The sequence below is a fragment of the Natrix helvetica genome, assembly GCF_964273705.1.
Source record: "Natrix helvetica genome assembly, chromosome: 1".
NCBI lineage: Eukaryota > Metazoa > Chordata > Lepidosauria > Squamata > Natricidae > Natrix > Natrix helvetica.
Window position 1 is genome coordinate 75,935,245 of NC_138548.1, and position 27,513 is coordinate 75,962,757.

The following is a 27,513-nucleotide window of genomic DNA, read 5'->3' on the forward strand; positions in this document are numbered from 1 at the left end:
CATGATTTCATTCTTAAGGATTTCTCTTAAAAAAATAAGTAACAATATACCATTTATTTATTTTAAAAAAACACTACTTGGAATCAAGAAACTATTTTTATTATCAATATATGTTTAGCACTACAGGTAGTCCTTGACTTAGGACTAGTCACTTAACAGTCATTTGAAGATACAACAGACACAAAAATCTTTACTGCACTTACAATACATCCTCACAGTTATACCTGTTGCCCCACCCCCATCGTCACATGATCTCATTTTGGTTGCTTGGCAACCAGCTCCCTGGCTGCAGTGTCCCGTGGTCACATGTTTGCATTTTCCAACTTTTTTTTGCCATTTTCCAGCAAAGAAATGGGAAATAAGGTCCACTGGACAAGCTGGATTCTAAGTTACCACCACATTGTTTATTTAATGACCATGGTGACTACTTTAACAACTGTTGTAAAAACGATTGAAAAATCAAGTCCAGTCACATGGTCACTCGGCTTACAACAGTAACAGTAACAACTTACAACCTAAAGTCTGGGCTCATTTGTGATCATAGATCAGGGACTACCTGTAACTCTTGACTAGCAAGGTTTCAGCCACAAGATGGACAACAACCATGTGCAGAGTACAATTTGGACTGTTGAGCTATATTAATTGAGTTTTAAAGATTACAAATGCAAAGAGCTTATTCCTTTCAAAATATGCAAACCTTTATTTCTCTGCCTTCAATACCTGAGCATACAGGAGTTTTGTTCTGCACAGAAGAACCACTGATAGGCTTGCCATCTGGAGTGACACACCAGCAATATCCAGTGTAAGTGTGGCACTGGACCTGTTTGAGAGAATAGATGGTTAGTTTTGCAAGATGCCTCTGGCTCCATATTAACGCAACAACTTTCATCTCTTTAAAAATACATTTTCAGGAATAAGGAAACGTATTTCATGCATATTCGTGTAACGGTTTGTTATGTTGCACAGCATGCAATATTTATAGTTCCAACATTAATATTATTTCAAAAAAAGGTACTGCTCTTAATCATTTTACAGGAAACCAGAAACCCTAATTTGTGCTGTGTGTGCTGTCTTTTTTATATTACTGTCAGACATTACCTTCCAATTTTATCCACCAATACTTAGTGGATGCATTACCACATAACCATGACATGTATAACCATCATATTAAAGACTTGTCTGCTGCATTTTTATGATGAAATAAGCTTGATTATATTGCGTTGCTCAGTGTGCTGCGTGAACCCAGTTACAGAAATTATAAATGGTGATGTCCTGAAAACCTCTTTTTAGCTATATTTCTGCAACTGAAAGCAAGTCCTTAGAGTGAGTAGATATAGGGTCCAATCTGGATTGGTCACTGGGACCGGAGGTTTAGTTTTTCAAGCTTTTAGACTCATGCTGGAGCCCATCCTCAGGGAACTTCTCTCTAGCAGTGTGTGTGCTTTGGCCCATTCTCTGTGTGTTATTTATATGGTGCCTGTTGTGTGTGGCTTTTTAGTTGTTGATTGGGGTGTTAATAGCAAGCTTCTGCCTAATACACTAAGGCAGAAGCTCATCCTCCCCAAGGATGACAAATTGAGCAATGTGATATAAGCAGTACAATACAGTGAGACATGTACAGATTGTATATTGGAGAAACAAAACAACCACTTCACAAACGCATGGCACAACATGGTCATCATGACAAGATTCAGCAGTCCATCTGATTTTGAAAGACAAAGGTCACACTTTTGAAAATAGCAAAGTCCACATTCTGGACAGAGAGAACTGCTGGTTTGAAAGAGGGGTCAAAGAAGCCATTTACATTAAGATTAACAGTTAACTCATCAGAGTGGGAGGGAAATGACACCACCTATCTCCTGTTTACAACACAATCCTTTCAGCAGTTCCAAGAAGGTTCCACACCCATTTGCATTATCCAGGTGACCTTGAGGGCACAGATAGACTTCCAAGTGCCTCAATGACTCTCCCAAAAAGTGCCAATGACCAGATGATTGCAAGAAATATAAATCCATTCATCCTCCACCATTCAGTCAGAATTGAAGAAGCTTCTTGGATGAGAAGTGAAACATCTTCAAGGAAAAACAAAGTCCAGTTGCCTTTTGAAAAATCACCTTTGGGACACCCGAAAGCCTAGCTCTCCCCAAATGTGCTATGTTATACAAACCTGCTATAATTATGAGAGTTTGTATTTCGCTCCCACTTATAGGGAGGCAGGGAGGGAGGGAAGGAGGAAAGAAGGCATTGTGAACTTTCCTTTTCACAATTCACAAACACTTCCTGAGTCATTAGAGCCTCAAATTTTCTGGGCCAACTACCGCCCATCTATCTTAATTGTTTGTATAGTCTATCAGGTATCTTCATAAAATATGTGTGCATGTACAGGTAACGATGCAAAATATAAATGTCAGGCACTGCTTCAACCACAATTGTTTATGGATTAAGACATTATCCACAATTTATTATATTGGTTAAGTGTGTAGGAGAAAGTCTAAAAGTTTGAAAGTTGAAAAGTTTGAAATCATAATAAACATCTTACTTGGGTAAATGATCCATCCTCATGACACTCTGGAACAAAGACCGCTTCTTGTGGCTTCTTCACTTGATCCAGTGCTTGGGTTCTTTCTAGTCTGCATTTGCTCTGACCAGCATCTATGAAGAAAATCCATTCAGAATTAAATAAAGATAAGCAATATGTCAAAAGCATATGACATTTCAATGAAAATAACTGCAAAAGAAAAACTTAAACAATCCTGTTTTGCTGAACGTTTATTTATGTACAGAGCCTTCAAGATATTTGTTATTATTAACCCAAGAGGCAACTCTAAAAGAATGCACATGACCATCTGTCTGCAAGGAATATAAATTCTTCCATTCACCACCATCCACCATTTAAATATTGAGTTAAGTCTTGGAGGCTGTGGCCATGATACGCGGCCAAAAAAGGGAATTTCAGGGGGGTGAAGAAAAGGTTGAGTTCTAAGCTATTCAGGTGTCCTTCACCTCTCAACCTTAACCTCAACCTTAATCCAGAAAATAACACATGACAAATTCTACCAATTAGAAGACTGTGAAATATTTAGAATAGTATCTTAATTCCCAATGTTAACCTTAATTCCCTAGAGCTGCGTAACAGAATGAGCACCTGTTACTTGTCCCAGCTTCTGCCAACCTAGCAGTTCGAAAGCATATAGAAATGCAAGTAGAAAAAATAGGAACCACCTTGGTGGGAAGAGAACAGCGTTCTGTGCACCTTCGGCGTTTAGTCATGCCGGCCACATGACCACAGAATTCTCATCAGCACTGGCTCTTCGGCTTAGAAACGGAGATGAGCACTGCCCCTTAGAGTCGGGGACAACTAGCACATACGTGTGAGGGGAACCTTTACCTTTACCTTATCTTTATCTTAATTCCCAATGTTGTTATGATCATCATGATGTTCTGATATTACATCATTAATTTGATTTGAAAATGACAGCTGTTTCTGTGGTACATTAGTTTGCAGCCCTCAAAAAAGCCTCATATTCTGCCGATCATTATTTTAATCCTTTACTCTCTATTAACATACTCAGTCTCCCCTCCAGGTCCTTTTATTTGCCAAAGATGTCTGAATAATTCTTTTTAGGCAAACACATATTTCCAATTTATCTTTCTAGCTTAAACAGTATCAAATTGAGTTATGAAATAATACACTCAATATTTCTATCCCAGATGAACAGAAGTGCCTTTTTTAATTTCTTACCTTTACATCTGCCTCGATGTGCCACATTCAGATTGGAATCCTTGCACTTTGCTCTCTGATAATCACACATGGATTCATAGGTCCTGCCATCAGAAGCACAGAGAGGCCTGGCAGCAGATCTGGAGCACTGAAGGTTACATTGAGGGTCTTGGTCGTGGTCACTTATTAAAAACTAAAGATAGCAGAATAGGTGAAAAATATTTTTTTAATTATTTGCAGATAAATATATTGAATACAGTGTGATTGTCCTGGCGTGAAAACCAATGTGAAAAACAAATAACATATATACTATTTACACAGTGCTCATGTTGTACAGTTATTTTTGACCATCATATTCATTCTAATACACCAATGCATACATAATATCTCTTTTCAAGTCCACCTAACCAAATTTTTCCATATTCCAACTTCCGCCTCATGCTTCTAACCATTGGTAGAATCTGTTCCATGTGTCATAATATTCTGTCTCTCCTTTGTCTTTTATTTTTAATGTTAGTCTATCCATTTCTGCACATCTCCTCTGAAGGGGTGTTTTCACTCTTCCACAGCTGCATGTACACCATTCTTGCGGCAGTCAGGGTGTGTAGCATTAAGTATATTGTCCCTTTATCAGAGCCATCGGGTATAATGCATAATAGAAGTAATTCTGGCTTGAACTCTATACGTTGTCTAACCATTTTTTCTAATAAATGAATTTGTATCCAAAATTTCCATATATGAATTTATATCCAAAATTTCCTTGCTTTTTTACAGGTCCACCACATGTGGAAGTACCTGGAATTTGCTTACATTTCCAACAGTTTGGGGGATATATTGCTAAACATTTAAGCTAATCTTGCTGGGGGGAGGTGCCACCTATAGGACATTTTATAAAGATTTTCCTTATATGATGTGGCAAGTGTCAATTTCTGATTTCTCTCCCAAAGTTTTTGCCATTTTTCTGCCATTTTAAAAATAATCTATAGATTTTTTTTAAGTACAGTGAATTTGAATGCATCTTATGTTGTATATTATATTATAATTATCAACTACATTATACTGGCCACCGCTTTGACAGTCTTTCGTAAGGCCATGGACACATGGTTTTGCCAGCAGGCCTGAGGAACCCAGAGTGCAATGGAGCCCATCAAATGGCTCATTTAATCGTGTGCTGTCGCCAGGATGGGTGGGTGGGAGTTTATTGTTGTTGTTTTCTATTTTGTGTTTTTACTGTTTGTAAGCCACCTAGAGTCGCTGTGAGCGAGTAGGCGGCTATATAAGTATTATAAATAACATAAATAGTATATAGTATAATTTTACTGAAAAAATTGATCGAATAAAAGATAGTACAAATCAGAAGAGAAAAAAGAATGCAAGAGAAAAAAGAAAATGTGGCCATTTATATTATTAACTATTATATATATCTCTCATTAACTATTATACTTTTATATGTTCTCCATCCTCTAGGCCAGTAAACTGAGGTAAGCACAGAGATGGGATTCACTTACCTTCTCTACCAGTTCGCAAGTGAATGCGCTTGCATGCGCGCACATTGTCTGTGTATGTGCACCACCTTCTGCGCATGAGCAGTGCTCACGCATTATATTGGGATGTGAGCACCGGGCGGAGCCTCCTGCAGCCGCCGCTACAGTTCGCCTGAACCGGGGAGAACCGGCTGAATACCACCTCTGGGTAAGCACCACAGCTTGTAATATCAACAGAAGGCTAATTTCAAAAGCAAATTCCCTCACCAAATCAAAACAATATCAACATTTTTGTTCTTTTCTCTATGAGGGATCCTTGGCATTCTGAGTTTGGTTGCACTGTTAATGTTACTTACTATGAAGGCAATGAAATATCTAAAAAAGCAACCAAGCTTAGAGAGTACCAAGGACCCTTATTTCAACTCTGAGCTATAAATATTCTCCTCTATCCACTATTATTGTTTCATTGGGAAAATTTAAATTATCTAAAACTGTACATACTTTTTGAGTGTAAAGTGGCTAAAAATGGTGCTTAACTGTTCCAAGCTTATTGGCATGATATTTTTAGCTGTTGAAATTTGTCTACCTGAAATATCCACTTTTGACAAGTTAGACTAAACATCTTTTTTCACTTTAGTCATTTTTGAAACATTGTGATGGACAGAATTAAAAACTGACTATACTGCATGTCAATCAGTTTCTGTGGAGAAAGTCTCCTGCAACAGTGAAGAGAAGACATGCAAAGTTCACACGTCATATGATTCTTATTCTGCATATTTCTAATCTCAAGATTTTACAAATTGCCAACAAATATTGGCCAGGGTACTTTCTTTTTCTTTAAACAGAATCTCTTGTAAACCTGTCAGCACATCACATTTGAAAAGATTAGATATTTTTGCAGCTTCATAAAAGTGACTCAGTTATCTGTAGCCAGACTAAGAAAATAAACTGTACTTCCTTAAATTAGAAACTGGGCCTACTTATCCAAGCATCTATAGCACAGCAAAATTCTAAATGTTTTATAGCAGCAGAAAACTTTTTTCTACAAATTTAATTCCTTGATTGGATAGAAATGCATGTTGGAAATCTGACCCAAGGTCTTTGGTTTGGCTCAAGTCACCTACTGTACATACAAATAATATCCTACATTCTGGTAGAATTGTGCAATAATTTGTATTTTATTTCAAAAGGATTCTTGAGGACGTATGAGGGAATAACAGGACCTGTTTAAAAGGCTGTACTGTTTTTTTTAAATTTCTGCATGGTTCTTTAATTCTGAATACAACTTTGAAAAGAATGAAATTGCCAATTAAAGATGTAGCCCTTGGTATTTTAAATCTTGAATTATATCACTAATATATGCCTTCTGATATCAAATTCTGAACATTTTAATTTATTGTGAATTTCTCCTTCCTGGACCCTTTGAGAAGATTTGTAAAGGTAGTCCTCAGATTACAACTTCAAGTAAGACTGCCTAGATTGCTTTTACTAAGCAATGTTGTTCATATATGTTCCCTTTTTCTAAATTTTTCTTCTCTCTCTCTCCTTTTATTAAATAAATAAAGCTAAAAGTTGGAGATAACAACCTGTTGACATACTTCAATAGCGGCCTCACACTTGAATGGACAATCATAACAAGAAACAAGAACGGAGTGAAACAGGCAAAACAATGGAGGAAACTGTCAATTGGCAGAGATGAGGTTCAAATTTTAAACATGGTAACTTTAATCCTTTCTATATATTATGAGACAAGGAGAAATATTCTTTGAAAAATATGTTGGCCTGTAGCCAACACAAGTTTAAGAATACCTTTTATACCCTGTTTCCCTGAAAATAAGACTTCCCTGGATAATAAGCCCAATCGGGCTTTTGAGCGCATGCGCTAAAAGAAGCCCTCCCCGAAAATAAGCCCTCCCTGAAAATATTGCAACATAGCAGCAGCCATGAGGTGATCATGCTTGCCGCCTCCTGCACATCAAAAATAATAAGACCTCCCCAAAAATAAGGCCAAGCCCTTATTTGGGGGGGGGGGTCAAAAGAAAATAACACCCTGTCTTATTTTGGGGGAAACACGGTAGAAGTCCAAAAACTGCAAATTTCATGGATGCTTCAATTTAGTATATGGGATATAAATTGCATGGGTAACCCTCTTTAAGTAAAAGAAGCCTTCTCATCACTTCAAATTAGTTTTTCAATAGAAGCCTGAGCAAAGAATTGTTTTGACACCAGAAAAATAACACACTCGCCAGTGCACTCACATATGGTTATTGTAACTGAATACCTCCTGCTAGATAATAACCTTAATACCAGATTTTACAATTGTCCACTTTCTATTCAAAGTGCACCAGTCCTTGGGTGGCAGTTAGAGGAGAGGAACTCTTTGGGAAATCTTCCAAGATAACAGCTGCCCTTAAACCCCTTCCTTTTCAACATGCATTTACACAGGTGCATATTTATGGCCACTTTCCAGACTAATTCCAGCCTCCTTTGACCTGGGAAGAGAGCAAATGCAAGATAAGAGAGGTCAGCCTAAAGTTAAATATGCCCCCCCAAGTCCATCTGCTCCATCTTTCCACACCTCAGCACCATTGCTGACAACAACAACAAACACTGATTAAAGAACTTCAAATGTCTATGAGAAAAGGGCAGATTACTTGCAGCTGTTCAACAGCTGGAACCACTTTTAAGAATTTGACTCAGGATGGATCCATCCCCATAAAGAAGAGATGTTTAGCAGTTCCTACCCATGCACATCATAACATACAACTAAGGAGCATATGTGAGCTTTTGTGAAATTATAATCAGGTGCCCCAAAGCCTCTGCATTACAGCAGAAGCAAGTATGAATCAATCCTTACCATTCAAGAAGGAAAGAGGATGTGTTGGATTAAAACAAAACAAAGGAACCATGTTTGGGGAAAGAAAATAGAAGAAAAGCAGAATGTTTTAGTATTCCTCTTCAGTATTTAAAAACAGAAAATTTATTGCCACAATCTCCTTTGCATCTGTACCTTACTGCTTCACTATCATAAACCTGTAGGAATGGGTGAGTTGTTTGCCTATTCCTTAATAAAAGGAAATATGTTCTCTCTAGGTCAGTATTTCTCAACCTTGGCAACTTTAAGATGTAGATTTCAACTCCCAGAATTCCCCAGCCAAGAATTGACCTGATGTAGCTGCCAACACTAAATATTTTCCTAATTTGGAGCCATTCTGTTTTATTTTAGTAAAATGATTAATAGAAAGGGAAAATTGGATGAATACAGATAGATCACTCAAGGATTTGCTGTACTGTTTAGAAACAAAAATATAACTATTTATTGTTCAGTTTAAAGTCCTCTGAAGCTTGCATTTCTTTAACTTGAATAAAACATATCAGTTGATAACATAATACTGCAAACTACTCTACATCCTTTTTAGTTTTAGTGAAGTCTCCAATAGATACCATAATCTTTTAGAAAGGCTTTATTAATACTCGGTTAGGGGCCATATTTGCTCGGGTAAATGGAATCTATCACTCCAAGAAATTTAACAAAAGAAAATACCTTAAAATTAAAATACCTTAACATAAGATAATGTTCATTTGCTTTGTTAAAGTTTTTGCAGTGATAGACTCCATTGAGCCATAACAAGCCTCAGGATAAATTAAGTTAGCCTTGTATATATAAACACATGCTAGATACCTCTCTTCCATATGACTTCCAATGCAAATCTATTGGCAACATGATGTATAAATAATAGAAGAGTCTAAGTATTCTCTTGATGTATGTAAAGTTATTCTATACAAAGAACTTTCTATTTGTTGTTCAAACATACAGTAACTCTCTCAACTACACAGTGGTGTAATATTAAAATTTATATCAGCCTTTCCAAACTGGTAGCATACAATGGCACTAAGACCAACTTCCACTATTCCTAGTTTTTGTTCACACTCACTGAGAATGCTGGATGTTAGAATACTAGCAAATATGGATGCTATGCTGGGCAAGGTTTGCTCACATGTTGGGTAGAAAGTACAATCCTGGACCATCACACTGGACCAGTGGTGGGTTTCAAAAATTTTAGAACCTCTTCTGTAAGTGTGGCCTGCTTTGTGGGAGTGGCTTGTCGGCCATGTGACTGGGTGGGAGTGGCTTGCTGGCCATGTGACTGGGTAGGAGTGGCTTGCCAGCCATGTGACCGGGTGGGAGTGGCTTGGCATTTAGCAACCAAAATGTTGGCTCAGAAACTTTGGCATTGAAGTGTGCAAGTCTTAAAGCTGTCAAGTTACAAGACCTTTGCATCCCTAACCCTTTAGAAAAAAATCCCCAGGGGTGTTCAAATTGACAGCTTTAAGACTTGTGGACTTCAACTCCCAGAATTCCTCCTCTCGCTCTTCACCTTGATGATGTGCGGACAGGCGGAGGGAGGGAGCTTGAACCGGTTCTAAACGGCACTATAGATTTGTGGAACCTCTTCTGTAGAAGAGGTTAGAACTGGCAGGAACCCACCCCTGCACTGGATCCACAAATGCTATGTTTTCTATTGCTCCCTCCAAATGGTCATCAATTAAGTTACAGTCAAAATATTTTTTCTAAAAAAAACATTGTGGTCAAAATCTTGCTAGATTTCTTCTGAGATTTTGAATAGTTTAGGAATTGAAGCTAGTCATCATATGATCGCATGCTATATTTGAAGATGCCTGCGATCTATTATTAAATGGAGTTCGGATGCAAATGTGTATGAAAACCATTGTATTTTTATACTGATTCTGAAAGAGTTTATTTATATTTGAGAAGTTTCCTTTCTACTTTCAACTTTAGGCTGTTTCTAGACATGCATTTTAATGGATTCCTCATGTGTTTGCCCTTAGAGAGTTTACCAGCAACTGCATCATTCTAGGCTTACAGTACAGGTAGCCTTCAACGTACGACCACAATTGACCCCAAAATTTATGTTGCTAAGTGAGATATTTGTTAAGTGAGTTTTGCCCCGTTTTACGTCCTTTCTTGCCACTGCCGAACCACTGCAATTGTTAAATTAGTAGTATGGCTGTTAAGTGAATCTGGCTTCCCCGTTGACTTGTTGTCAGAAGGTCTCAAAAGGTGATCATATAACCCCAGGACACTGCAAAATATCAGTCAGTTGCCAAGTGTCTGAATTTTGACAATGGGGATGCTGCAACAACCATAAGTGTGAAAAATGCTCATAAGTCACTTTTTTTCAGTGATGTTGTAACTTTGAAGGATCACTAAATGAAGTGTTATAAGTTGAGGACTATCTGTAATTGTTGTTAAATCAAAAGGACCAGGTTCAGTGTAGCAATACCAACATCACAAGATAAACAATAAGGCAACATCAACCTTTGCATTATTTTGGAATATCTCTTTGGTTCAAGTATTTATGCCCAGTCACATCTCTGATCTAATGCTTCAACTGCTGCTTAGTAACTACATCTTTACATTTTAATAAGCAAATTATGTTTGTGGCAATAGCATTTAGTACATTTTAAAGCACTGCATAATTATAATCTCTAGAATTTCCCTACTTGTTACTATAGCATCATCTAAATACAATTTCTCAAGCTTTTTTTGCTGTTTAAAAAAAAGAGAGAGAAAATTGAAATACTTTCTAGGCAGAAGTACAGACGAAGAAAAAGCAGCAGACGCCACACACCCATCAAACTGTGCCAACTAAACAGAATAGCACATAAAACAAGAGACAATAATATCCAAAATTATAAGAACCAGAGCAAGAATGGCTCCACAGAGAAGTATTCCTCCCCCAGACTTTTTCTCTAACTACTTGGCCACATCCTTACAAGGAAGTGTTAAACAACAGGCCTGTGCAAAGCTTCAAAGGAGCATTTCACAAAACATTCACAAATTATAAAAGCAGGAACAACCTATTTCTCTACACATGCATGAATACCTACAGATATATCGGAAGAAGCAAAGCAGCTGTGCATATACATACACAAAGGCTGATAGCCAGAGAAAGTCTTCATAACAGCTGTGGTGAGTCTTCTAGAGGTCACGGCTTTAACCCTTTGAAGGGTGCTTTGTTCACCTTAGGACCCTTGGTAAAGCACCCTTTTAGAATGCTTTGTACATTACCATTACGGGACATTATTGTCTGAATAAGAATTATTTTTATAGACCTTCATTTTTAAAGTTTCACTCACTTCTAGTTAGAGTCCTTCAGTCCAGCCTCCTCAGAGCTCTCCCAGAACCTAGATCAACCAGTTAAATTTTCTTGCTGGTAAGGAACTGGTTTGAATTTGACCATGTGCATGAAAAATGTCAAATCTCCTGCAGATTTTAGCTGGCCTGGTCTTGAGCATTTTTCACCAAGGGGAAAAAATGAAGAAGCTAATCCGAAAAGCAGACCAGAAGACTTGGTCCAGTCCCAGAGAGACAGTATTTTCTATGAGTAATCTGGGCCATTTCAGAGTAAATCTGAAAATGTCAAGGAAACAATAGCTGACAATTACAGAAAAGTTTCTAAACCAAAACGCCTCAAAGAAAAACAGATACTATGCTGTTCAGCAAGACTTGCCCACCATCAGCAGGAAGAAATCTCTTGAAGAAAGCTGTAAAAGTTTTGTTTTATTTCATGTCAGATTAGTACGTTATTGAGCAGTAAGTTTTCAAGATGGCTTTTTTTTTTGTTTCTGTCAAGACCACATAGCTAGCCAGAAAGGCAGGAAAGGAGGTCAGGAGCAGGCCAGCTAAAATCTGGCACATTTTAGTCAATATGCCATATACTATTTTATGCAGACCGAGATCTCCAATCTAAAGAATGCCTTGTAAGCCAACATACTTCTGTCCAAATCAATCAATCAACCAACCAATCAATCTTTATTATTGTCACAGACCAGCAAATGAAAGCATTAAAACAATAACAATAGTAAAAAATAAAAAGTAATATATTGCGATTGTTGATGGATTAACAGTGGACAGTTAAAGTTTGCCTAATTTTTTATACAGCATAGAAGAATTTGGCCACATTCAGAGAAACTACTTCATACCAATCTGATAACAGTAGTTTCAAGTAAAACGATCAGTAGTTCATGGATATTTTATTAAGTAAGTTGTTATATATTGAGTCCATGAGTCCATATAGAAGATGTAGTGTAGCAGGACGTGAGCTATAGTTTCAATGGCTTTTTGAAAGTCTCAGCACATATGATATTTTTTTTGTATCAGCTGTCCAAAACTGCTGTGGGAAAAGCATTGCAGAGTATTAAGGTGAATGCCCTTTGGATTTTTTGAATATATTTCTGCCCAGAAGAAGATACATGCAGTATATTAACACACTCAGTGTATATGATGTTTAGTAAGATATGAAATTGTTTTGAATATTCAGGGTCTTTAGAGACCCTGAAACTAGATCTACTGGTATTTTCCAATTTCTTTTGATTACTATTCTGCATGCTTTTGCATATACCATAATAGATTTATTTATTTATTTATTTATTTATTTATTTATTTATTTATTTATTTATTTATTTATTTATTTATTTATTTATTTATTTATTTATTTATTTATTTATTTATTTATTTATTTATTTATTAAAACAACTAGATAACTGCCCATCTTATAACAAAGATAGCTTAATAACTAAATGGTATAACTATATAAAATAGTTTATACAATTTAGATAACTTCCCCAATACCTCAGGAAGCTCCCATTCAAGAATTTAATCAATATCAATAATAAACCATAAAAACCATATTAAAACTATTAAAACCATGAGTATGAGCATCATTATCACATTTCTTCACATGATATGAACATCATTATCACATTTCTTCACATGATAATCAATACGAGGTTAAAGAATTGCTTCATTTCCAGTATCCACATCTTCTCTCTTTCTTTTACACGGCAAAGATGTCTCCCTTTTTTAAAAAAAATGTTTGCCCTGTTTTCACATTTCCAATTGTTAACTTGCAGCTGGTGGCACTCCTGTTCTGTTCCCTCATGACTTGAGGGGAACGGTTAATGTTGACCCAACGCCATGATGTAGTACTGTACTGCCTCTGAAATACTCTTCCTGAGGATATTTGTTTGGTTCTACTATCTTTTCAGCAAAGGGTGAAGACAGTTTTATTAGTTCTAACTTTTACTGTGATTAATGGTTTCAGTCTAGCTAGGGTAGAGGAGGAGTTTTCCCACTTTTTGCTGGGACTATGAGCATTTCTGCCCTCTCACTAGCTTTCAAACTTTTAGAAGACTTTTGATGCCACCCCTTAAGGAGCCTCACAGTTGTCATCCTTACAACATTCAATACTCCCCATCAGTCAACTACTGCTCCCTACACCTGAACATGAGCATGCATTTCTGCCTACCTCCTCTTAATGAGGTGTTTCTGGTAGCAAAGGGGGAAGAGGGCCATGTCATTAAACAAGGAATAGGAGCAAAAGGTGCCACTGAAGAACAACTTTTGCACCGGGGATGCAAGACTCTACTCATTGGTTGGAAAATGGCAGTCTCTCAGTTCCAATATTAAAGCTAAACAACTGCTCTCATTGGATTTGCTCTAGTGCTGGGGCAAAACTGGAAGTGAACTGGATCAGTTTCCAAAGCCCCAAAACACCACAGAGACATAACAGTTCAGAACCAATGCCAGCTCAGCAAAGAGGCCTTGTGGATAGAACCCTGTATGAATAGCATTGTCAATTTTTGGAGTGTCTCTACAGAGATTCTTCTTTTTCTTCTAATACTTATCAGTCTCTATAAGACTTTGAGCCTTGTAGCAGTGAATTTCCCAAAATTGTTTCAGAATATTCAAAAATATTTTGTCTGTTAACAGTTGTTTTTTTAGTTGAAGCCTATATTTTTGGGCCAAAGTTCAGAAAACTAGCCCATTTGGAAGGCAATGGGATTTACTTGCATTTAGGAACCAGGAGATGAAGAGCTAAATGTTAACAATGCATAAGATCTATCTCAAGTTAGAGTAGGATTTAGGAAGCCATATGTCTTCTGCCACTTGAGGAAATATTTTTGAAAGGCTGCATAGTTTTGCTCACTGAGCTATACCCACACTAATCACTGCCTATTTAAACTCACAGAAAGGTAACAGTGCTGCACATGTTTTACATTTTGCATGGGAGACCACCAACAGAATATTTATTGTTTTGTAGAGGAGACAAAAATTGGATCTGACTGCTTGTGGTCACTGCAGCTGAATACTTTCTGGAGAAAAGAATAATAAAATCTATGTCTTATAACAATCTTAAGGTTCAAAGAGCAGTGATGTGATGCAATATCAAGTAATCCAGTTTCTCATTTGGAAACTTATAATTTAAAAACAGAGGCAAATAGTTACAAGGATGTGGGGTGGTGGTGTAACTACAAGAAGACAGACACAATTCAAAAATGTTTATTCTCTCCTCAGACAGCACACAGATTTCTCAATCATCCCCAACTTAATGTTCACATTCTCAATACTTTCCTCTCACAAGAGAATTCAATGCTAGTACAGTCAACCAGACATTTCGATGTCCTAAACAAAGTAAATTGCTTCCTAACTTCGTAATGTTTAGCTTAAGAGAAAGGTATGTTTAGCTTAAGAGAAAGAAGGACTAGGGGAGACATGATAGCATTGTTCCAATATATCAGAGGTTGCCACAAAGAAGAGGGAGTCAAACTATTCTCCAAGGCACCTGAGGGTAGAACAAGAAGCAATGGGTGGAAACTAATCAAGGAGAGAAGCAACTTAGAACTGAGGAGAAATTTCCTGACAGTGAGAACAATTAATCAGTGGAACAGCTTGCCTCCAGAAGTTGTGAATGCCCCAACACTGGAAGTCTTTAAGAAGATGTTGGATAGCTATTTGTCTGAAATGGTATAGGGTTTCCTGCCTAGGCAGGGGGTTGGACTAGAAGACCTCCAAGGTCCCTTCCAACTCTACTATTGTATTGTATTGTATTGTAATTCTATGAGCCCTGTCCCTTCTCTCAATGTTTTTGTGGCATCAATCATTTCACCTGGATTTCAAAGGTCACTGTATCTGTAACTGTAATCTTTCTTTCCAAAGAGTAGCTGCAGGACAATATTGAATATATTCTAGAAAGACCTTCTCCAGTCATAAATATTGCATTATTTCAGCAACTGCCCAAAGAAAAGAGACACAATTATCTGCAATTTGCACTCATTTCATCACAGTGATTATTCACTGTATTAGCTTAAATCTGAACTTTTATAAAATACTATCATTTCTGGATGAAGGAGAAATAGAAAACTGTCAGCAGATAGTTCCCAAAGAGGGTTTGTTAACATTAGTTTCAAGTAGCATCAGCTTTCCAGATTAATACAGAGAAAAATATTTCTGCTAAAGCCCAATTTAATTATGTCTAGCTGAAATATGTCTCTCACAGATTCATTTGGGGCAACACATAGGAATTTACAATTCAAGTAAACCCCATTGCCTTCCAAACCGGGCCAGTTTTCTAAACTTTGCTCCCAAAGTTTGTCCATAGCAAGTGAAGCCTTGCAGGAAAGTGACATCACCTAGTTTAACGAAACCAAATATATAAGTGTTTCAAAATAAACTGTTCACAAACTAAGCTTAAAAGGAAAATGGCTGTACAGACATGAGCAGCTGCTGGGTATTCTTTAGAATTGTGTAATAAGTACCATTGATACAGAAGTTGTTAAAACCAGCCCCTGAAATCTGTTGAATTAGACTAAATTAAATGCAATGTTTAAAAGAAACCATCGTTAACATTAAATAATGATATCTGGCCTGTATAATTTCACAGAACTGAAAGTCAAACAATGGAGTAAAAAAGAAATAGAACATATATTTTTAAAAGAGGGAAATTTTACAAAAACAAATACATTTGAAAGGTGTTATATACTGTAGGAAGTTATCACCTAGCCCTCTCCCAGAAAAATGAAATATCCTAGGAAATATTGATAAGGCAGAATATTATATTTTCCTGGATGTGAAAAAGGGAGAAACACATTTTAAACACTAAATTCCTACAGCTTCCTGCCCAGCCCCACTTTGTCAATGGGCCATTAAGAAGGCCAAGCTAGTCCACTTTACATAATAAAGAGTTCTCCTCTTCAGCTGTGATGGGATTAAGGCAGGATAATAAGCCTTTACTCAACTGACCACATGGCATCTGAACTCAATCAAACCTGAATTCAAAACAGCCTAGAGGGTTGCCCCTGCATGGGCCCATGTGAGTCTGGCAACCAATCAGAATACACTTCTTACACAGGAACAGGAAACAGAGAGGTGGGGCAGAACAGATTATAAAAATCCCTGCAAGCCCTTCTTCAGCCCTTCTTCTTGTCTGCTCTTCTCCTTCTCTTCCCTTCTCTTCTCTTCTCCACCAACATTGAAGCATGTGATCACCTTTGCTGTTCAGGGCTCAGGCCATGTGGTCCTGTCCACCATTAAAACCATCTTTCCAAGCAGCTTCCATGTCTCCAGTGTCTTTTTCCCCACTTGGAGCCGAACCCAGAAGGACATTTCTTCCAACAATTGGCGACCCACAGATGGGACTCCAAGCTAGCCTAACAAATGGATATGGCCCAGGTAAGCCTCCCATGCCGGCACAGACCCCATTGAGTCTGTGGGTGGACTTTATCTTGGCCTTAGCCATTTGGATCTAGGCTTTAAAGGGGTTTTGAGTTTGAGCTCAAAGGCTGCCTGGAAAGAAGGTGAGTACCTCTAAATTTTAATTCTCTAAAATTTAATTTTAAAGCATGGGAAATGTGTGTATGCCTGCCTGTGTGTGACTAGTTTGTGTGAAAATGGATGGAAAAGTGAATGGATTTTTTATTTTTTGTTGTTGCTGCTGTTTTTGTCCTGTGAGAGAAAAAAGCTAAAGCCCATAAGGAAGTTAGTGAGAAAAAGGGAGGTATGCATACCCGCTCCGACAGCACCCCTCCTGGGTCACTGTGCAGCTGGTCCTCCGAGTCTCTTTCCCCAAGACTTGAAACTGTAAGAAAAGTCCCTGCGTGAAAGGGCGCGAATCGAGAGAAGGTTCCCGCGGTGAGGAACGCGTCAAAAGTCCCTCCGAAGGGCACCCCCAGAAAAGTCCCTCCGAAGGGCACCAATAAGACCCTCTGAAGGGCAAACAGAGAAAGTCCCTTCAAAAGGGCGCGAAAGGTCCTCTAAGGACGCGAAAGTAAAGCAGGGAAATACGAAGTGGCAAACCCGGCTAGGACGAAGTGAACCCACATCTAAACGGGATCATGGGAAGCGGTAGCTCGAGGGTAGCCACGGAAACCCCCCTAGGGGAGTTGTTGGGGGCCTGGGACGAAAAGCAAATGCCCGTCCTGGCCGGAATGAAGAAAAAAAGAGCAAAACAGATTGTAGAAAATGGGCTTTGCTGAAAGATGATACAGGAAAAACTAATTTGGCTGAAAAGGTACTTAAAAGGAAATGGTGGGATTTCTTTTTTTCTCTTGTCTGTCTCTTTCTCTGTCTTCTATATAACCACGTGGTTTTTGTTTCTTAAGATTTGTGCCTTCCCCAATTTAACTGAAATTCATGGTGGGAATGATTTTGTTTTTCCCTCTTTGTCTCTGTGTGTGTATGTCTAAGTCTTTGTGCACCCTCAAGGTAATTGTAACTAAGATGTCTCCAATCCAAAAGACAAGAATTTTAAAGTGTTCAAAGAAAGAAAGGAGTAAACTGGCAGAAATTGCCTTTGCTCAGTTTGTTGGGCCTAGAAAACTAACTGAAACTGGGAGGAGTCTTTACTTTGTGTCTGTTTTGGCCAGCAGAAACAGAGTAAAGATATATTTTTTTCCTTCCTTCCTTGCCTATACCTTAAAGTAACAACCCAGGAAATGTTTGCAATAAAAGTTTCATCCTTGCATTTATTGTGTGTCTAAATGATTTTACCTGTCCATTTCTTTCCTGAAGCATGTGAATCCAGACTCCATTTCTCATCTGTGATATCCCCATAATGTTTATCTGTTTATCTGCTTAGTAACTAATGGTTTTATTTTTTCAAACTCTGCCTGCAAGCTATCTACCCCCCCCCCGCCCCTCCCTTACCTCTAATCCTCCAACAATGCCTTTTCTGTGGGGGGAGGGAACCTTGTTCTCATGTTTTTCAGCCCTAGAAGATTGTACTCTTCAGGTGAGTATAGATTTTTTTTTCCCTTTGGGGGGAGGAGGAGAGTGTTGCCTTGTGTGTGCATGTATGAAATGAAGGAAATTCCTACTAAAGGTTTGCCTTCAACCTGAGTAAAAACCCTCTGCACATTTTTCTGACCAACCTACTCTATTAGTCCTAAAGTAAAAACCTGGCCTCCAGAAGGCAGTTTTGATTTAGATTTTGTCAACAAAATTGCTGATTTCTGGCCACCATCCGATGAATTAAGGGCCCCACCCAGATGCAAACGATGTGTTAATGAAAGTCTCCATACATCTTGGTCTTTAAAACTATGCCAGAAATTGCTGGGAGACCAAGATAGGGTTTGGATCTTTAAAAATATGCCAGCGTGTGCTGGGAGCGCCAACCTAGAACCCTGGCTGAATGCAAACAATGTGTGGACAAACATCTCTGTACATTGTTTCTATACATCTTGATATTTAAAAATGCCAGCGCGTGCTGGGATATCAAGATAGAATTTGGATCTTTAAAAATTAGCCAGCACAGCTGGCAGGTCCAAATGAGAAACGAACACCCCAGGGCATGGACAGGCATTAACAATCTAGTGCGTGATCATTTCCAGACCTGGAGGGAAGTTGAGATCCTTTAATAATAGAAAATGGAGCTCATTGGCTTATGTACAGCTCCCTGAAGTAATTGTAATAACTGCCTTGCATGAAGAAAGAATGAAATGGGATTTTTGTATGTGAAATTAATGATTGCAGTGCAAATGTGAGTATGTTGATGGTAAAGTTGGTATGAATGTAGTTTGATTCCTTTTCATATAAAGAAGCAGTCAGTTACAAGGTTGTTTAATGGTATGTGTGTGTATGCATGTGTGTTATCATTTCCAAACCTGAAGGGAGGGTGAGATCCTCTAATAAAAGAAAATGAAGCTTGGTGGCTTGTGAAAAAAAAAATGAAGCTTGGTGGCTTGTGAAAAAAAAAAGGTTCCTGAAATACCTATGATTGTTTGGCATGAGCAATCATGAAGGTCTGATTGCAGTATGAATGTGAGTATGTGTCCCCCATGCCCCAGGGAGTGATAAGTGAATGGATCCAGAGATCCACGTGATTGCCTGTGTGAATTCCCCCCCCCCCCCAATCTTCCTTCTGGGTCATTCTTTGGAGGAAGTAGGAAAGGCGGGGGGAATGAGTGTCTGCTCACTGTACACCGCCCCGAGTCCCTTTCGGGAGAGGGGGCGGTCTATAAGCGCTAATAAATTCAATTCAATTCAAATTTTTACCATGAGTGTGTGTATGAAACGCCCCAGTGATACCTGTGAATGCCTCTGGGCATTCCCCCCCTCCTTCTTTCCCTCCTTCCTTTTGGGTCATTAAAGGCTGAAATTTTTTCTCCTCACTTTAACCACTTTTTCCCTCCCTCTCTTCTGAGAAATTTGGAGTAAATGGGTGATCTGCTCCGCTTACCTTTCACTATTGTGATCTTTTATCTGCATATAAAATTATGCAGTTACATTTCTTTGCTCTGAATACAATTTTGATTTTTTTTTTCTTCTGGAAATTTTTGAGGTTTAAAATGCTTAATTAAACCTATAAAAAGGAATGATTTTGAGATATTTTGCTTACATTTGTAAATGTTTTAACATACTTAATGAGAATTTGCTTCCATCTGAATGGAATTTGATATTTTGGAGTGTTGACTCAAAGTACCTTTTTTTTAATTGCAATTTTTTTTAAAGCTGTTTTTCTTCCCTCCCTCTTTTACACCTGAGTGCATTTTTAAATGTTTATGAGTCAAGATGCTCTACCCTATGACATTTTGTTTGTTTGTTTGTTTGCAACACAAGTTGTTGTCCCTCTTGGAAATTTACTCATCTTACTGCAAAAGTGTTTCAATCATACAGGCAGTGGGAATGTCATGTTCCATGAAATTTACATCGTCTGCCTCCTGAAATAATGTTTGGATTTCCACACTTGGACAGAATGGGTGAGATTCCACAACATAAGTCTAAAGATATGTCTGTAAAGAACTGTATTCTTGGCCTCTTTTTTTTTTACCTCAGAAACAAAGGACTGCTAGCTCAAACCATAACTCTCAATTTGCTGCTGGTGATTGCGTGCTGATAAAACCTGACATGAGGAAAAAAACTTAGCCAAGCCTGGGACAGACTGCCAAGACTGACTGACCACTCTTACCAGCAAGCCAAGCCTAGTACCATCCAGCAGACATGAAAGAACCCTGAAGGAGACGAAGAAGTAAAGACCAAAAGACTCTTTTCAATTCCCAGAAGACAGCTGAAAAGATTATGGGGAGGGTGGAATTTGATAAGGTTTTCTTTCTCTGTTTCATTCACAGAAATTTATTATGCTTTCTTCCTTGCCTCATTTATATTGTAATCAGTTTAATGTACTCATGTAAGAATTGTATTTGAGAGTGGCTGGCACAGCAAGATCTGAACACCTTAGATTTCTGGCTGGTGGGAGGGAAATTTATCCAAAATATCTGTATTTTCTGTATTTTGAAGCAGACACACGCACACACACACACACAAAAGAGAGAGAGAGGGAGAGAGAGAGGCCCCATTCAGAACTAGATTGAAACTATCTCCTTGACCCAACTCCACAAAGCTTTTCCTAGGTTGATTTTTACCCTTGCACAAAAGCCTAAACAGTGATATCTCCCTTTTAATCCCATGGGGGAGGGTCAGTTCCCCTAAGGCAATTCCCCCACTTGAAGAGTAGCAGAAAGGATCTTCAAAACTCAAACCCTGTGACTCAAAAAAAAAAAAGTGATGCTGCCCAGTTGCCCAGTAAAGCAGGACATGTTGCACTGGTGGTCTCTGATAGGAGTCCCTGGGCTCATTGTGTGTAACTTTAAAAAAAAAAACTAACTAGCTTGTATTGCACACTAGCTAAACTCAATTTGGCCTCACTAAAATAGAAGCTAGGGCAGGTTAAAGAAATCCCTTGGAAATGGGCAGCCTGTACTTCTTTAAAAGGCAGAATCATGGCTGTGAAGGTTTTTTTTGGGACTTCTGCTTGCTTGTAACCTGAAAGCTCACAGAAAGTGATATCAAACATCTGAAAATAATTGGCATGGTAAATTGGATATTGTAAATTTCTTTCCAGAAATTGTGCCCTGGTTGCTAAGACCTTCATGGTTGAAAGCTCTCTGGGAGCCACTGAAGGGATCCTTCTGCTGTCTCTTTCAATGCTTTTCCATCAGAAAAATTAAGTTTCCCTGATCTGACCAATTTTATCTTTTGTCAAAAACATGTGCGTTCCACTCACATTTTTTTTGAAAAAAAAAAGGAGGGATTGTAGGAAGTTATCACCTAGCCCTCTCCCAGAAAAATGAAATATCCTAGGAAATATTGATAAGGCAGAATATTATATTTTCCTGGATGTGAAAAAGGGAGAAACACATTTTAAACACTAAATTCCTACAGCTTCCTGCCCAGCCCCACTTTGTCAATGGGCCATTAAGAAGGCCAAGCTAGTCCACTTTACATAATAAAGAGTTCTCCTCTTCAGCTGTGATGGGATTAAGGCAGGATAATAAGCCTTTACTCAACTGACCACATGGCATCTGAACTCAATCAAACCTGAATTCAAAACAGCCTAGAGGGTTGCCCCTGCATGGGCCCATGTGAGTCTGGCAACCAATCAGAATACACTTCTTACACAGGAACAGGAAACAGAGAGGTGGGGCAGAACAGATTATAAAAATCCCTGCAAGCCCTTCTTCAGCCCTTCTTCTTGTCTGCTCTTCTCCTTCTCTTCCCTTCTCTTCTCTTCTCCACCAACATTGAAGCATGTGATCACCTTTGCTGTTCAGGGCTCAGGCCATGTGGTCCTGTCCACCATTAAAACCATCTTTCCAAGCAGCTTCCATGTCTCCAGTGTCTTTTTCCCCACTTGGAGCCGAACCCAGAAGGACATTTCTTCCAACAATACCTGAAATGGTATTTTTCCCAAACAACTCCAAATAAAAAGTTGAAAGCGTACAAATTCCCTTTTCCCTAGTCCTCAGCTAGTTTCACAAATTACCACAGCTTTTTGATGAAAATAAGACCATTCTAAAAGAATTCTTGGGGTTTATTGTCTAAACAAACAAACAAAGTCTGATTAAATGCATAACTGGGAGTTTAAAAGCAAAATGATGTGTCCCTATATAATCAAGAGAGAATTCAGAAACTCTAGTAATGTACCTTTAATTTACACTGTAAAGAAAAGGATCTCAAGACACAATCTTCTTTTCTTTTTTGCATAAGCAGTTTAAACTAGAACCAAGAATGCCCCTTTTACAATATTATAGAATTACATGGTTCCTTGTGAGAGAAAAGATGAGATAGTTTATAAAAGGCAAAAATAGAATATGGAGGCAAACTGTGAAGTACAAACTGTCTGAAAAGAGATACAGAAATGCTTGCAAATAGGAAAAAATGTATTTGCTTTGAGTAACTCAGGAGAATCATGAGTTGACCATATTCAGTCTTCACAAATATATTGTAAATTAATTCCTGACTTTACATACATCTTCCTTTTATGCCATATTTATGATCCTATTAGACTGAATTCACATATCAAACTATTCCATGATTTGTTTATTAAAATAATTTTAGTAAAAAGTGTGAGCCTAGGTATGGAATTCAAATAAGAGGCCAAAAATACTAAGTGGGTAGAACTGTAAAATCGGTCAAGAAAAACATAGTTATATCTCAACCTTTAAGGCAGTGGTGGGTTCCGGATCCTGTTCCAACTGGTATGGTTGGAACGGGCCCGGTGGCGTCCACAGGGAAGCCTGCAGTGCATGCACATATGCGCACATGCACTATACCTGCCAGCGATGCCTCTGCGATGCTCCAGCTGCTCGGTGGAGCATCACACAGGCGTTGTATGTGCTATGCACGTCCATGGAAACGCCGAAAGCTTTAAAGGATAGGTAAGGAGCTTGGGCGGGCGGGTGGGCCCTCCGGAGCACCGTACCGGAATGGTACCCAGTGCTCCGGGCAGGCTCCGGTACGCCCGTACCGGGGCGTACCATCTGCAACCCACCACTGCTTTAAGGCCATCTTATAAATAAGAAGCTTCATAATCTGTTGAGGCAAATTAACAAGCATGGGAATTCTCCCTAGAGAACAACAATGTAAACATTACATCATTATAATACTTCTGTTGGAGCCATCCCCATCAAAAAGAAAAAAAACTTGCCTGAATGCTTTATATGCTTCTCATTGGCTGTCCTTCAATTATTCTTGTTGAGAGCTATGATCCACAAACAGGAAAAAGTATGTTTATTTAGCAAGCTACGACAAAAGCATTCCTCTCAAGTGGGAACAAGAATCTAGTTAAGAAGTTTAAATTTAGGACAATCTCATCCAAATTTTAGGGCAAGTCCAATGCCATTTTACAAATATACACATTATTTTCTGTTTCTCAAATATGATTACAGCAATGAGAGAATTGCTATGCTATGCATAGTAGCTCAAAGTTCACGGACCAAAATACATGGAAAAACTCATTTCAGTATAGCTCGTGTTTATACTGACAGAATAATATATGCTTTGCTTTTGTATTGTTAAGAATTTACAATAAGTAAATTCTTAAGTAGAATTAGTGTTACTTACTATAGTCATGGGTGAGCCTCCAGGTCATCGTTTCACAGATGTCTTGCTGACCATAAATATTTCTAAACATACATAATTGGTGACAATACAGACAGTCTTGTTGAAAACAGGCATAATCAAGCATTTACTAGAGCCAGAGCCTATGCACATACCATCTGGGCTGGGAGTGGGGAAAAAATCAGGTTTCACACATGTGCATGCCTCACAAATGATCCAAAGCTCTTATCTTAACAGCATAAAATATGATGCACTTATGATGGCCTTAATTTCAAATAGAATTTCTGCTGGTGTCTTGGTCAAGTGCTAGAGATTAGGCTATTTTAGAGAGTGACATGAGAGGTCCAACCCATTTGCAAACCTACCGCAAGTATCTAGGTTGATTACATGTGTACTTCTTACAAAAATGATATGCAGTCAACTTGTTCCTGTGTGCTGTTTATTCGCTCAAAGCCTGTGCTTTTTGTATTAAAAATAACGGTCTTGGTCACAGACTTTTGAGAACGCAAAGCAAAATTTATTTTTTAAAAAATGACAGAAGTAGTTAGAATAACTGAATTGGTATTTGTCCAACAACATATACAGTATAGTCAAGAATCAAATAAATAGAAACTTTCTAGAAAGATGACATTAGCCAAGTTTAAGAAATAATATTAAATTTCCTAGCAGCCAGCTTCTGGGTAAAAAATATGCACACAAAATACCAACATATTTAAAAACACTTCACTACAATGTGCTAGTAAAAGAAATGCTGCTTTTCCCTGCCAGGTCTGGAAGCTTAAATTGCTAAAGGGTCCTGATAATATCCATCCAAGATTTTTTTTTGAAGTATTTGTGTGTGAGATTGCTGACCAACTATCAAAAATAGGAGATTTTAAATCAAGCCAGTGCTTAGAAAACTGGAATATTGCCAAGGTGACACTAATTTTTTAAAAAGTGATTGAGTGGTGATTGAGAGAATTACAGATAGATAGGTGAACATTTGTCAAAATAATAATCAATAGAAATAACCAAGCACTAGAAAAAATAAACCTGGCTGAAGGAAAATTGCCATAGATCTTGCAAAAATAAATCCTGCTTCACTATCTGTTAGACTTTCTTGAGAGTGTCAACAAATGATCCAAAAGTCCCATGGAACAAAAGTGGCCCTGTCACCACTCCATACTTGGATTTTCAAAAAGCCTTTGACAAGTTCATAACCAAAGGCTCTTAAATAAATGCAACTATCACATGATAAGAGAGCCTGCAATTCTATGGTATGCTAGGCAGTGGTGAAATTCTGGTTTTTTTACTATTGGTTCTGTGGGCGTGGCTTGGTGGGCGTGGCAGGGGACGGATATTGCAAAATCTCCATTCCCACCCCACTCTGGGGCCAGCCAGAGGTGGCATTTGCCGGTTCTCCGAACTACTCAAAATTTCTGCTACCGGTTCTCCAGAACCTGTCAGAACCTGCTGGATTTCACCCGATGCTAGGTAATTAAAAAAGAAAAAACGAGGACAAATAAATTAACAATATTCCCAAAGGACAGGAGGAAGAAAATAATGAAGTCCGTAACAATCTGTTCTGAAACGGATGGTTTTTAACTTGTTCATAAATGAACAATTTACTTATGAGAAAGTAGTGGGCTGGCCAGTGTTGGATAAAACCAGACTGTAGACAAAATTGTTACTGTGAAGAACTCCAAAAGGATGTCTGTAACCTGGATGAATAGTGAACCAAATGGCAAGTGGGGTTCGGTTATTTGTATGAAATTCATGCTAAAATGTAAAGCTCTGTTTGTGACATACCAAGTAGGTTGCCCCTGCCTGCTAGTGCTGTTAGTAACTGTGGAATCCGAATCCTGAAACACACATGGGAAGTCAGCAATTATCACAAATACTGAAGCCAGAAGAAGATTTCCAAACTGCAACAGGAAATGACCTATCACTAGTTATCATTTGTTTGTGTAGAGTAAAGCTCAAACCATTGTCATTCCAAACAGAACAAAGCAGTTGTTTGGTATTAAAGCTAGGACTTTCTCGCATTTTCACCTTAATTAATTTTATATTAAATAAAATCAATATTAAATAAAATGAAAAGTTATTGTATACAGAAGTCTTAAATCTAATGAACACGCTAAGCTTCTCTTTTGTCAAGAGTAAACAAAATGGCTTTCAAAAATCACTCTAATATCTGGTTGTAAAGGCAGATACTTTATTGTGCTTCCCTTGTAGTAGGATTTAAAACTTCTATAAAGCTTGATTTATCACTCTAGAGGAGTTAACATTTTTATTACTATCTCTAACAGTAAAGTACCTTGTGTTCCTTGGTGGAAAAATATGAAAAGGACAAAAAAGAGATTTCCCAGAACTTACCAATCTACGGAGTGAGCCACAATGCAGTAAAAAAAAATATTATGGTATCACATCGCACCATCATTGCACAGAACTGCTTTGCCAGATACCTTTATACTTAGAATGGATTTATGATATAAAAAGCTATAAAACACATCGATAGGTATATCAAGAGATACAGTTCAAAACAACCACACATTCTGTTAAGCAGCAGATAATGATCTCAGATAAAACATCTACCAGAATGTAATCTTGTTCAGACCAAGTTCAGACATAGCCCTGGGCCATTTACAGATTGCATTAAAATTCTGACTTGCACAAAGGGACATAATTAAGCAAAGATGAAACTATCATGAGAAAGAAGCACAAGCCCAATGAAAAAATATACTTAAAGGTAGTTCTCGACTTACAACCATTTGTTTAGTGACTGCTCAAAATTACAATGGCACTGAAAAAAGTGACTTATGACCGTATTTCACACTTACGACTGTTGCAGCATCCCAGTAGTCCCGCAATCAAAATTCGGATGCTTGGCAACTGGCATGTATTTACTAGGATTGCAGTGTCTCAAGGTCATGTGTCAAGGTCACTTTTTGTGACCTTCTGATAAGCAAAGTCAGTGGGGAAGCCAGATTCACTTAACAACTATGTTATTAACTGCAGTGATTCACTGAACTGCTGCAAGAAAGGTCGTAAAATGCGGGGAAGGAAATTCACTTAACAATTGTCTTGCTCAGCAACAGAAATTTGGGGCTCAATTGCGGTCATAAGTTGAGGACTACCTGTGTCAGGGTTCCAAGTAACACCCCCAATGAAAGAAGACTCCGAGGCTTGAGATTCCTCAAAGTTCCATTTTATTAGGGATGTCGTATTAGCACATCTGGGAAAACTCAAATCTGAAAGTTTCCAGGTTTTCCCCACCCAAATGAAAGTTCAAGTCCCTGCCTAGCACACACATGTCCGTTACATGGGCCAATCAGGCACCATCCCAACTGGAGATTCCTCCCAGTCATACCCCTCCAGGTGCAGGGCAAGATGTCCTTGACTCTCTGACAAAGGAATGTTATTATGACTATATATCTCCCATACTCCATATAATTCCCCCTCCCATTTTCCCACAGCATTGAATGCGCAGACTGAAGGTCCAATGAAAAAGATGACTTCCTGGCCTGACAACCTGTATATCAGCAGAGAATTATCAAAACATCTATCTCTCAGTGATGGTTGCCTTTGTGACTCTAGCACAAAGGCAAACTGTTGCCTATGCCCTTCTT

General features: G+C 38.3%; 2 protein-coding genes across 3 annotated transcripts in view; both read right to left on the reverse strand.

Moving 5' to 3' along the window:
- Positions 1-27,513, reverse strand: part of SMOC1 (SPARC related modular calcium binding 1) — a 78,571-nt gene that overhangs the window by 43,562 nt on the left and 7,496 nt on the right. For both annotated transcript variants that reach the window (XM_081937758.1, XM_081937759.1), the window contains exons 2-4: positions 3,743-3,914; positions 2,540-2,652; positions 721-820 (exon numbers count right to left, since the gene is read on the reverse strand). In XM_081937758.1, coding sequence (XP_081793884.1) covers positions 721-820; positions 2,540-2,652; positions 3,743-3,914 — 385 coding nt within the window. The remainder of the gene's footprint in view (positions 1-720; positions 821-2,539; positions 2,653-3,742; positions 3,915-27,513) is intronic.
- Positions 1-27,513, reverse strand: part of PLEKHD1 (pleckstrin homology and coiled-coil domain containing D1) — a 283,969-nt gene that overhangs the window by 37,896 nt on the left and 218,560 nt on the right. The window lies entirely within an intron of this gene.